At 35.0% G+C, this 13,307-nt stretch overlaps 1 protein-coding gene across 2 annotated transcripts in view; it reads left to right on the top strand.

Moving 5' to 3' along the window:
- The window catches only part of SGCZ (sarcoglycan zeta), a 227,807-nt gene that overhangs the window by 152,674 nt on the left and 61,826 nt on the right, over positions 1-13,307 (top strand). For both annotated transcript variants that reach the window (XM_074865069.1, XM_074865068.1), the window contains exon 3: positions 1,303-1,390. In XM_074865069.1, coding sequence (XP_074721170.1) covers positions 1,303-1,390 — 88 coding nt within the window. The remainder of the gene's footprint in view (positions 1-1,302; positions 1,391-13,307) is intronic.

The following is a 13,307-nucleotide window of genomic DNA, read 5'->3' as shown; positions in this document are numbered from 1 at the left end:
CAAGAACAGGAAGAACCTATATATGTCACACATACACACACACACACACAAGAAGTCTATCTAACCTAGTATGCTCGATCCAGGAATAACCAATAGTGGATGTTCAGGGAAGAATCTAAGAATAAAATGAGTATATAATTTTCAGAAATATTTTCCTAGCCCTTAGTGATTCCTACCTAAGGCACCTTCCCATCTATTTCTGTCAGGTGTCTTACTGGTTTTGGCTAAACTTACCTAAGCATAGGTAAGTGCTAGCAAACTGCCAGAAACTTTGATATACCCATGGTGTCACTTCAAGCTTCAGGGGAAGAACAGTGTGGTATCAGGTGATTCCAGGGACGAAAGTTCCTCTCTGCCACAGCAACCACCAGCATAATTTTCCCTTCTCTCATGCACTCACCCCCCTCCAATGAGAGCATGATCAGTAAGTTCTTTTTCTTTTTTTTTTTTAGGTTGGGTTTCTCATGGCTCTCTGTTGAAGTTCTTCCCCTTTCCCATGCATCTCTCCTTCCCCTGGAGGAGTGGATCTGGCTCCTCATTCTTCAAGAAACAAAATTCAATTCTGGCTTCATTTCTGATATTCTTTAAACTAGCTTTGGATGCAGGATAAGCCTACATGTATATATGTAAACATTCCTCAAAAGCTTAAACCTAGTAAGATGCTGATAGCAATGTAGTGATGCTACAAACTGACTCCAAAAATGTTAAGACCATATTTAACATCATACAATATTTGTCTTCATGTTACATCTGCTTGATCACTAATAGTAGTGGGTCAGGGGTGTCTGTTATATGACCTCCTTTCAGTGCTCTCTTTCTTTGCTTTTTGAGAATGATGATACCTTTCACCTTCAAAGAAATGCATAGCTGTGCTTTTAAAGTTTTAGTAAGTGCAATCCAAATACTATAGGTTATACATAATAATAATGCAATATAGTGTTGGTTAGGTAGTTAGAAAAGTATGTTAGCAATATATGGAAAAAGCTAATGAAACAGGTTTGCGTTAAGGCTGTTTGAATTTTCAACTTTGTAATATCCTCAGGAAATAAAGCCCAATTTATATAAATTAATTTCAACTTTGATTTCTAAAGCAGGGACTCTATGCACAAGGTTTTAAGCTTAAAATAGTATTGTTATTCTTTTATATAAAAAATTGACTTGTAAAATACTTTATGAAATTATTAAAAAAGCTATTATATTTGACAGAACTCCCCTTTCAGCATGCATGTTTATATGTAGTTTTAACTTAATTCTACCTCAGTTTTTTGTTCTCTCATTTATTGTCTTATACATGTTTCCCAGGATAGCCCACTGGTGTTACAGTCTGACAGAAATGTAACAGTGAATGCAAGAAATCACATGGGACAGTTAACTGGACAACTGACAGTAGGTGAGTGTTCTTTATTGACTGTTATGTCTATCAGTTTAGCTTTATGAATAGGCTTCATTAATTACCATTAAAGATAAAACACTGCTGAATAGTCAGGAAAAAAAAATCTCATCACCATACCCAAATGAAAAACAATGCATACAATGGATCATAAGAAAGTGATTCAGCATTAGCTAAAGGTAGAGAGAGTAGAAGTGTCTCAAAATAGTTAAAAAAGCTTAATAAAAAATTATTATTTTTGAGACAGCTATAACAAAACAAACCAAAAATACCCCACTCAGCAAAACATGTTTCAACAACAATTTCAGTGGGAAAATAACCATCATTTTCTTACAAGTTCTGTCAGTCTTCCATTATATCAGTGGGAATTGATTTGTCCCCAATACTCTTGCAATGTATTTATATCAGCATATATTGAAAACAGTAGGAGTAACATGTAAAAAAAACAGAACAAAACAAAAATCCAAATGCTTTCCTAGTCACTCCAAAATTTAAATGGAAAGTTATCATACTGCCAGTCATTCATTAAAATGGTGTCTGATACTTTGCAAAGTATAAAATATTGCAAATCAAAGTTCTAAATGAAATGACAATAAAATTATTTTACTTATCTGTTCCTCTTTTCATATATTTTCCCTGCTTTTATTAAGTTTACCATGTTATACTGTGTTTTTAACACAAATCATACTTACTGTGTTAGTAAATATGAAGTAATATTTTTCTATATTTTCAGTACTAGAATAGTAGTGAAGATATTCAGTGCTTTTTAAGAATATTGGCCAAAAAAGTCTGTACAAAGTAATGTTCTAGATCTCTTATAAAACAACATATATTGACTGGGAATGGGATGAAAAATACACAAACATATAAGATATTAATGTATATATAAATCTGAAGAGACGGCCCTTAAACTCTACGTCTTTTCATTTTTTTCACTTTACTTCTGAATTAAGCTGTGTTTTTTCCACTCTTTTTCCTCATGTGCTGAGGATATACTCACAAACACTTTCAAGTTAAACTCTAGTTGTAATTGACACTGAGCTTTCATACTGGCTGGAGACAGAGGCTTCAAGTTGTCAAAAATCTTTGGCAAGTGACATACCATCTGCACTGATTTCCCTGAATGACCACGTCAAATGAGTGTGCAAAGGTAACCAGACTTGCTAGCAGATACAGATGAGGAAAATTAAGCTAACACCTGTTCTAGCCATATTGTACTTGCCCAGTGTGTTTATGGAACACAGTTCTGTTTCATCTAGTACCTGTATTATTAAAACTTTCCACTTCAGCTGGTAATTGCTAAAAGGTGAGTTGCCCATGGCAAACATTCACATTGGCTGAAATAGCTATGATATTTTGATTGCTGACACCATTCCTGCTGAGTGAATCCGTCACTGAAAATGTATGTGAGTGTATTGATACTGACCTATTTAAAGGCATCACACTAGAGGTTAATATTCTAAAAACATAAAGGCCTGAAGAAAACATGTGTTCTTATGTCACCATCATTACAGTGAATACCTGTAAGCTTCTTGGTGTGCAGCTGGTGCAGAGTGGAAGCTTGCTAAATTGCAATATTGTATTCTTTATCTTCCTTTTCTTTTTCAGAATGTCTACACGGTCTTTATTCTTTCTAATATTAATATGAAAATCTGCTTCTTTATTTTTTATAAATTCCTCATACAGTATTGAATGCATATTAAAATATTCCTTATTTTCTTATTTATTATTTGATATTTCTTACTTAGTAGAGGCACTCATAGCTACCAGTACAATCAGTAAAGACCTGAACATTATACTATCAGAAATCAAAGAAATGAACAGGCACCTAAAATTCAAAATGTATTATTCCTGTCCTCCCTTCTAAAAATTTTTGTTGTGTAAGGTAGAACAGAGAAATTTGTGATTTTTGTCTAGGTAAAAACATGGAAACATCTGCTGGGAGAGGGGGAGGGGACTTTCTATACCAGGTTTGTTGACATCAGAAAATATTTCTTCCTATTAGCAGTAAATATGCTCTGGAAAGTCCTTGCCTCCTTCACAAATGGTCTTTGTCCCTTCACTGGTGCTTCATGCTGAAGCAGCTATGTGTGTGTGGTTGCCCAATGAAATGGATGAAAATAAACGGTGGACGAAACAGTGAGGAGAAATATTTTTAAACTACAAATAGAGTAAATTATTATGCCTTGGGGAAAAAAATATCTAGTTAACAAATTTGAAATGTTCTCATCTGTTAACTTATTTAAAAAGTTTAGTAATAATTTTTTTTAAACACTACAAATTTATATGCATGGCAGGAGCATTCTGAAAAGAAAGAAGGATGCCTACGCATTCAGGTGAATGAAAATGCACTTCCTATACATGTGATATCATTGGCATTTTATCTGTATTTCACAGGACATAAGTAATGTTACAAGGCAACAAATAGGCTGGTCTCTTGTCTTTGACATTCAAATTGCTGGTCATGTCAAATTTTAGAACAACTGAAAATTCTTTCTGTGGTATTTGGAATTGTGCCACAGAAGACCAACACAGCCTTAAGAGCATCTAATTAAAACTGTAACTGGAAGATAGATTAATATAAAGAAGTGGGAGTGGGGCCAGAAGAAGGCTATATGATCACCCAGGGAGATGGAAAAACTACAGTGAAACTCTTGATAACGTATTCAGTTCTGTGAGTGACTATGGAAGACAAAATATTTCTGTGAAGTGCATCATTAAAACATCTTGGAACATACCTTAATCTAGGAGGAGTGAAGAAAAAGTATATATATATAAAAAAGATAGTGAAGAGTACTGGATGATTCAGTGGTTACATGTTTAAGTGGTGTAAAGTCAAGTCATGACTCTAGGTCTTACAATAACAAGGGTGCATCCATTATTACAGTACAATATATTTATACTGACACTGAAAACTGTACGGAGAGAAAATCACAAGTGTAGCAATGCTTCCTGTTGGGATCTATACCAACTGAGCTAGAAATGCTCGTGCTCCAGTCTACTTATGACATATGATTGGGAAACTGCCAAGTTTGTGTCTGCATCTCCAAAAGCACTCCACAGCCTTCAGTTTTTAGACATGCCATTTAAGACCAACAGAGCAGACGTAGCACAGACATGAAGTGTATCTATAAAATAAAGATGTAAAGATGACCATACAAAAATCAATAGATCTAAGCTGGATAAGGGCAAGTAATCATATCTCTCCCCTCCCAACCATTACTTAGCAATACCCTTTGCATTATGCATTCTACTAAATTACCTTGACACAACCTTTTCTCTCTGTTTAGTCAATGTTTGCATAGTTTAAAACTATATGGAGAAAGATCTACTTCTTTTCTGCCAATCTTAGAAATGCACAATAGTTGCTCACCTCAAGTCAGAAGTCTGTGGTCTCCATTCTGTCTGCACAGATCATATGTTCATCTGCCTGGTTTTGAGTGGAGGACATTAGGCTGACAAGTGCTAAAGGGATCAAAATTAAATATGGCTGAAAGGAGACATTTGAAACCCATGTTTGTACTTACTGTAACTTCATCTTCAGATCTGATTATTACTTCACCAACTTTCTCGTTTATTCATGAGGGTTTTTCTCCTTCCTTTTTTCTTGCTGCAATAATTGCTTCTGACAGGTATTTCTGCTAGTGCTTGACCTTTTCCATTCATAAAGATCCTTGGGGATATCTGAAACATGCAACAATGTGTACTTCATTTTTGCTAAGCTTTGGGCTCTTTAAGACAGTGTCATAACTCTCACAGAGGTCTGGAACTGTACAGGTCACACCTTTAAAGAGCTCCTGAACTTGCAGCTCTACTCACTGAGATCTCTAGAGCCATGCAAATTGAGAAAAATTATTTGAATACCAATGAAAGTTATATCACAATTTTGCAATTACTTTTTGAAAATAGCAGGCAGATGTATAATTTTCAGTTATAGCACTGGTAAAGACTGATAAGAGTACTAAAAGATATAGCTACTGAAATAACCTGTCAAACTTGATGACACTTTCCATTTATTTGCCAGAAAATTTGTTTTGTGTATTCAAGATATTTTCTTAAAAATGTGCTTGCTTACTTGCTGTATTCCACCAAGAGTACATAGGGTATAGTGCAGAAACTATTGGCCATTAGAAACTACAGGTATATAACCTTGTGGGAGTGGAAATAGTCCTATTCATCATTCTTACCTATATCACATATGCTAATCGCCTGTGCCTGTACCTACAGATACCTTACCAGATAACACATCCTGCTACACCTTCATTTCGGAGGTGATCAAAGTACTCATTAACTAAATGTTGCCTGTGATGTTCCCTTTGCAATATCTAGACATCAAAGAAGATCTGAAGCAAGAGACATTTCAAGCATTCTTGTGTTTAGAATTAACTGTGGTAGAACTTGTAATAATATGTGTGCACATGTGGCTCTAAATCTTTGATATCTATTGTTGGACATTTACTTATTTAAGATTATTGTGAACTGGAAATAAGTATCAATTAAGACAATGGACATAATAACATGCTTAAGTAACAATGGACGAGAAATATTTCTATATTTTTTAATCTTCTTTGCATACATAGTAGTCTGAAATGTAAGGTCTTTTCTCCTAAATGTTGCAGGAAGAGGGTAGTTTCAGAGTGGTCTTACACATATGCCCTTTCCTCACATTAGGAAAAAGGAACAAAAGAGCTCAACTCCTCTCTTATTTGTATGGTTATTCTTGTATTGTCGATAGTAGGGTGCTAGGGAGAGAAAGGATGATGTTGTTTTACAATCTGTTGTTAGCTGTTTCTACCCTTCGACTGGGCAAATATTGATCAGTACTTAATTGTCAGGAACATGTAAAATAAAGCCTTTCTTCTTTCCCTTATAGGGAAGTTTGCCTAACTGTAGTCCCAAACTATAGTGAAATTTCAAAAATCTAAAATATATTAAACATTTTGCTAGTTGAATTTTCATATTAAAGCAATTGCTTATGTAACCACTGTGGTGCAGCAGGATTAGGAATATTGCTAAGAAGACATGTTGCAAAAACAGTCAGGTAAATGAGTTATCCATTTCTCAGCATTCTCTGAATTTGTATTCCTTGACTGAAATACAGACTGAGGAAACCCCAATTCTGGTCCTTAAAACCACTTTAAAGTACGGAAATCAGAAATGCAGGCAATTCACTTCTACCATAGCTAGATGAATTAGAAGTCCAACTTTTGCAGTGATGTACAAACAAGATTTTCATATTGACCTTCAGAATGAATATTCAGTAGCTTAAAATCTTCCTTTGGAGCATTTTATCATTAATCTGGCTCTTCTTATTGTTTTAAAGGTTTAAAGGTTTTTTACATAGTTAAACCTTTTTAAAGGTTTTTAACATAGTTAATTCACTCCCTCTTCCTTTTCTAATCCAAAAAAAAGGAACACAGAATCTGTAATTTCTGTGCTCAATTACTTACATCACTTACAATTTTTCAGATGTGTTTGCACATTAAATGGAATTTTCTGTTGAAAATTACTCAGTTGTCTAATGTTTTCTCTTGTTCTAAGTCAGTTACTTGTCGATTCAGAAAATATTTAGATAACCTACACAACAAAATATTACACATTCTGAGTATACAAGTTTTACAGTATAATGTTTCTTACCAAAGTTTTATAGCCAGCTAAACACTTTTTCCAAGTATAGGAATATAAACAGTTTATCAGGAGGTGAAAATACAGCTTATGTGCTACTCTGTGGTACAAATCCATTGTCAGATCTTTTAAACAGAGGTAAATGTGAGAAAACTTGCCTTTTTTTCAGTACGGGTTAGCTACCTTTTACTTAACTGCAGAGTTAAAGGATCTCTTTCAGCTTCAGGAATCTCTACAGAAGGTACAATGGAGCAGTGCCTGAGAGGCCATATGGCTTTACGTCTCCTCCTGGCAAAGTGCGCGAGATGAGCCAAGAGGCAGTCAGAAAGTGAGCCATGTTGCTTATAACAGTTGAAATGTCCAGCTGGAATGTGAGACTCATCCCTTCTCATAATTTACAGTGCAATGTGACGTTGCCTCTGTTTCTGTCTTTCTAGTCCCTGGAAAAGTCTTTTTTACAAACCATCTGCGTATAACAGGTTCTGCAATAGAAGCTCATGTAAAATATATTCAGATATATTCTTAATGACTTTGGATAAGCTATCATGAGAATCTACTCCTATTAATTAGTTATCTTGAAGTGCGATATTAGGAAAAAGTGAAACTCTGAAAACCGGTCAAAACTTTAACCTCTGCCGGCACTTTGATGGGTCTGCCAAAGTAGCCTTTTAAATGTTATTTATTTGAAATTCATCCATATTCATCCTGCAATCCTCTGTTTCAGTCATCTTCCAATAATAGAAATCCTCTCGATTTGATTCAGCATCAAGAGGCAGTAATAGTTAATGGACTAGTAAAGAACAGTTGCAAACAACTCTTTTCTAGTTTTTACTTACGCTTGTAGATTAGTTGCATCATTCTCTGTGTTAATCTGCATATGTACATTTGACATTCAGCAGTGGCTCTTCTGACTAACCCTTGCATTAATTGTACTGAAAAATAATACTTTTTTATACATCTATTACATCATTAACTCCTAAAACTATTGAATATACTTGGTATCATCAAACATTTGTAATCCACTTTGTGCTTGGCTAACAAGATCTTTTTGAAGTACTTTACACAAGTACTTCAGATTGCTTTTAATCATTTAGGTATGTTTTCAATTTTTAAGCGAGAACTTTCATATCTTTATGATACTCTCATTATATGTTATGTGCAGACGTAACACTACATTGCTGTTTAATATTTGAAATACCCTGTGATGTAAAATATATCTTACATCTCTCTTGCGAACTGCCACATGAAAACCATGCTATAAAAATAAAGAGTAATAAGCTATTTCTCTGTCACTTATTAGGACCAAGTGGTAATTCTTTCTGATATGTATGGCCATTATTTAACCTGAAACCTCCTTCCTGAAATACAAGAGCATATCATGTCAGCTGATATGTCCAGAATTAAAAATTCCCCCATAAATAAACACAAATGCAAGTAACAGTAGGACAATAACTAAATTATGTGCAGTTTGTGCATGGTTATTTCAGGGGTGAGAGTGCTTGTGCATTGTTGGTTCTAAACAGTGTAGCAAAGAAGGTCTGTGCTGTGGATATAAGATTCCTTGCTTTAAGTTTTATCATCCTCACTGGCATGATATACATAATCTTCTTTGAATCTTAAAAATAATGACTTTTTGTTAAATTATTTAACCACTGCGTCAGTACTTCCAGAGCCGGGGTCTTGAGATCTCTTCCTCTTATTTCTGCAGTCTCTTTTTTTATTTCTTTCTGTCTTCTTCAGACTCCAAATTCTTCAACATTTGAGTCCTGATCCAATTTTTCTTCTTTTCTTTTTCTTTCCCTCAGTCTGAGCTCAGGAAGACTATTTCTACCTTGGATACAATGTACAGCTTGTGTTAGTTCATGTCTGAAGTTGTATTGATCTAATGTGGAGAGCACCTTTTGCTCTCTGTAACTGACAGACAAAAAGAAAAACATACTTTTTATTTTTATAACGAGTCTGATACTTCTGTCTATAATATTTATAGCATAGACAAAATACATGCAGGTTAATTTCTCTCTCTTTTTCTAAGTTCATTCATCATCTATATTTGGAAGGAATTTGAGGTCCAGTACCTGGTTTTTGATGTATTTTTCTTTCCATAATCTAGAACTGGTTTGGAAAGGACAAGCACATGGAGGAAAAGATGACTTTTCAAAGTCAGAATATGCATTCTTGAGTTTGAACTTTAGAAGTCCTCCAACCCATATGCAGCTATTGTGCAGTGTGCTTCCTGTTTTCTTCTGCAACCACTCCAATTTTCTTGTATATATTCACTATAAATTTTAATTTTCATTGAGCTGCTGTTATGAAATTGGACGTTTCTTCTTTTACACATGGAAAGGGTATGAAGCTGTGTCACTGGAAGTTCAGATTAAGCTTTAGGAAAAGGTTCTTCACCAAGAAAGTGGTTGGTCACTAGAACATGGTTCTCCAGGGAAGTGGTCACAGCACCAAGCCTGTCAGAGATCAAGAAGGGCCTGGACGGTGCTCTCAGTCATATGTTTTAGTTTTAGGTAGTCCTGAGAGGATCAGGGAGTTGGACTCAAAAATCCCTATGGGTCCCTTCCAACTTGAGATACGCTATAGTTCTTTCAAAGAGGTACAGACTAAAACTGTGGGGGGGAGGAAGAGGGACAAGTAGCAGGTCTTCCTCAGGCAGCCTGCTGGAAGCCAGTCTTCAAGTGAAGCCTCAGGTCCCAGCTGCTGACAGTTGGTGCTGGCAGGAACAGCTGGGCACGCAAAGGACTGGACACATGCTGACTTTTCCTGCAGTATAACCTTTGGAAAACCAGCAGCCACAGACCTCTTTTCTCATGAGAGGACAATAGTTAATATTCTGTATCCACTGTCACTTTAGAGATGATGGGAAAAGGATGAAAGGAAACACTAAATCAGTGTTTTCCAGACAGTGATTGTGGAGGGGGAGTGAGAGTGCATTGGTGACCCTGTGCAGAGGGGTGTCCCATACACTTGGTATGAGCCTCAGCTCAGTGCCTTAGTATTTCATCTCAAAGCTAACTTTGACTCCAGAGTATCTGTAGTGAGACTGGACATATGCTGAAGTAGATTTCAATTATCAATAGCTATTTTGCCAGTGGTACATCAGTCCTCCGCTTACTTTTCTGCTTTATAGACTTTTTATTTTAGCTCATTGTATTTTAAATGCATGTTTGGATGTTTCCACTGTTTCTAGAAAATTGGCACTGAAATCTAAGAAAAAGGATATTTTGTTTCAGTTCTTAAATATTTTATCCTCAATATTAAAATTTATTATTTTTTTTTCCCTGTATCATACCAGAGAACATGGAACTATGAGCAGTGACTGGATTTAACTGTAGAAGTAGTCTGAGTGGGAAGAGGTCATTAGTGGTTTGCATGGTGGTACAGAAGTGTTAGTGTTTAAACATTAATCCATTGCCATCTGTCCTGCTGTTGTTACCCACACGCTGTTGGCCAATACAGACAGCATAATTACTACTCAAATATTCAGGGCAGGGAAAGAGAAGTAATTTCCTTTTGCAGGAGAGAGATCCCAAAAGTCAAAGAAATAGACATTATTCAGAGGTATTTAAGTAGGTTTTGAGGAATACAGCATACATCTTCAAAAGATGGTTCTAATTCTTTAGCTTTATCAACTGCTAATACTTCGTTTAACTGCAAAAACAGGTGCTATGCATGCATTGTGATGTTCACAAGGCTGCTGCTGGGTGCTAAGCATTATTAAATTACCTACAGCATCTGGACCTTTAGAAAGTCCCTGACAGGACATTAAGATTTTATTTTTACCCTTTTTTTTTCCCTGATGTTCAGACACCTCATTAATATTGGTAAGAATATATTATTTTAATAGGAGTGGCTTAGTTGAAGGACAAAATAAGGGCAAATAGAAAAGCCATTTTTTAATTAAATACAAAAATGTAATTAAAAAAGAAAAAAGGAGAAAGAAGAGCAGTGAGATCTTTCTGATGTTCTACTTACTTCAGAGCTACAGAAAACACTTGGAAGAAGAAACTCAAGACCATGCTGCTGCTATTAAAGATGTTGAAGTGACAGCAAAGAGATTTTTCAAAAATATGGGTGAAAACTAATATGATTGTAGACTTAAGGGTCTTTAGTCAGCTAAACTTTAAAAAGTCCACGTTCCTTCAGTTATCTTACTAAGCCAGCTATGGGAAATTAGGCTGTTTCCATGTGTGAAAGAGATTTTTGCAGGTGGATAGTCAGGCTTGGAAACATTTGTCTGTTTGCCCATGAAAATTATTTGTCCATACAAGATCATGAACCTCTTAGATCACAAGTTCTAGTTTGTACCTATTAGATGACTAGTATTAACAAATAAATAAAACCCTCATATTTTCTAGAATTTCCTCTTACATGTCTTTAGACTATCAAAAATTGCATCTCACTGTTATGTTACAATTATTATGTGTTTTTAAAAACACACTAATATTAAAGTTTACTTTCTATTTATTGCACTGCTTTGTCTGAGTCCTGTAAAAATATGCATTTCCAAAACCAATTTCAATGTACAACACTAAAACTTTAATAACACAATGGAAAATACTAGTTAATAATAACTAGAACACAGCTGGTTTGAGGTGCTTATTTATCAAGATAATTATGTTTATTTGCCTTTTAATTATTTTACCTCTATATCATAATATATATGATCTCTAAGATGAGTATGGAGTTTCAAATTCCATAATATGCCAATACTAGAGATGTTTAATTGTGTCATTTGTAGATGGGCAGAACTGTCTTGATGTAATTTGTCTCAAGCACGAGTATGTACAGGCCATTTAAAGGTATATTTAATATTGATTTTTAAAATTTCTATAATATATAAATATATCTCTGAAAATATCTTCTTTTTCCTTATGTTATTTTTAGGGTGATAAATATTGCAGCTGCAGCTGAATTATGAACAGATGGCACTGAATTAATGATTAGCTGAATATTTTAAAATTTTGACTAGATTTCTTCCTGTTAAGAAAAGCATTCCATAAATCTGAAATTAATTAGTCACTGGGAATAGTTGTCACTCACTGAATCACTAACATCAGTTAGAGATCAAAATAATACAAAATGAACATTTTTTCCAAATCAAAATTAAGCACTACATTTCCTTTAAAATATGTTATTGCAACATTAGAGTCTCAAAACTTCATGAGTATCTTTTTGTGATATTTTTGAGAGATGTTTTCTTTGGACAAGCTCTTTTGTTTTTCTTCTCTTGTATGTATTACCAAGGCACCTGGACTCTTTATCAACTTAAAGTTATCAAACACTAAAAGATTCCTACCCATTTTGCTTCTGGAATGGAGACGATGACAACATGGTTCTGACGTTCACCTGTCTTTTAAGAAGGAAAGGGAAATTTGCTAATCTTTTGTCTCTAGTTTGGTCTTTTCTGGGTATTCATTTGTTGGTTTGGGGTTTGGTTTGTTTTGGGCGTTTTTGTTTGGTTTTAACTTCTTTTCTGTGTGGAACTTATATATGGAACCAGATGCTAATTTACCACATCTATTTTTCTCTGTGATGGAGTGATTCTAATTGGCTTGTCATACTGCTGAAGCAAAATCTTTCAACGAGTCTGGACAAAAATTCCACCTATGCTGCAGATCTTACTTCTGAATTTATACATCCATCTGCATCTAGGTTAGACTTCTTTCCGGATACAAGATCATACATTCCTTTGAGGACACTTCAGATTTCTCCATGATACTAAAACTTTTCCATTACCAGAAAATCCTACTCCCAAGGGCATCAATATAGCCTAAGTGGTGTATTTGAAAGGTAGACAATTTGAGAGTGATTCAAATCACAGATAAAGACACAAAACTTAAGTGTCAGCAGGGTAGAAATCTGAGGTGGATGTCTTCATTTGTGAATTGAATTGTGTCTTCTGCGTTACAAGTCAACAATGAACTCTATTGACAACATTAATCAGAAGAGACACTTTCAGAAGCTAAGAGCCCAAATCTGCTTTTAGCCTGCTTCTGCAGCTTTCCTGGCCCTTGTCCCACTGTCAAGGGCAAGGAGACAAGTAATTTCCTAAATGGATAATATAAAAATCCTGAGAGCTCCTAAGTCGTCATCATCTTGTCCTTATCATGATAATGGATGCTAGTTCTTTCAGCAGTCTGTAAATGTAGTTCATTGATCTATCAAGTAGCAGAAGGTTTTAAAGTTATTATTTTCTGGTCAACAGGGTATAATTTTTTACTCTTGTTTTACTACCCAGTAGTACCCAGTGGTAACCTTTTTGTAGATGAATCCTATGTATCTT

The sequence above is a fragment of the Strix uralensis genome, chromosome 4 (genome assembly GCF_047716275.1).
Source record: "Strix uralensis isolate ZFMK-TIS-50842 chromosome 4, bStrUra1, whole genome shotgun sequence".
Taxonomy (NCBI): Eukaryota; Metazoa; Chordata; class Aves; order Strigiformes; family Strigidae; genus Strix; species Strix uralensis.
The sequence above is the reverse complement of the archived record's forward strand: the minus strand, read 5'-3'. Positions and strand labels throughout refer to the sequence as shown.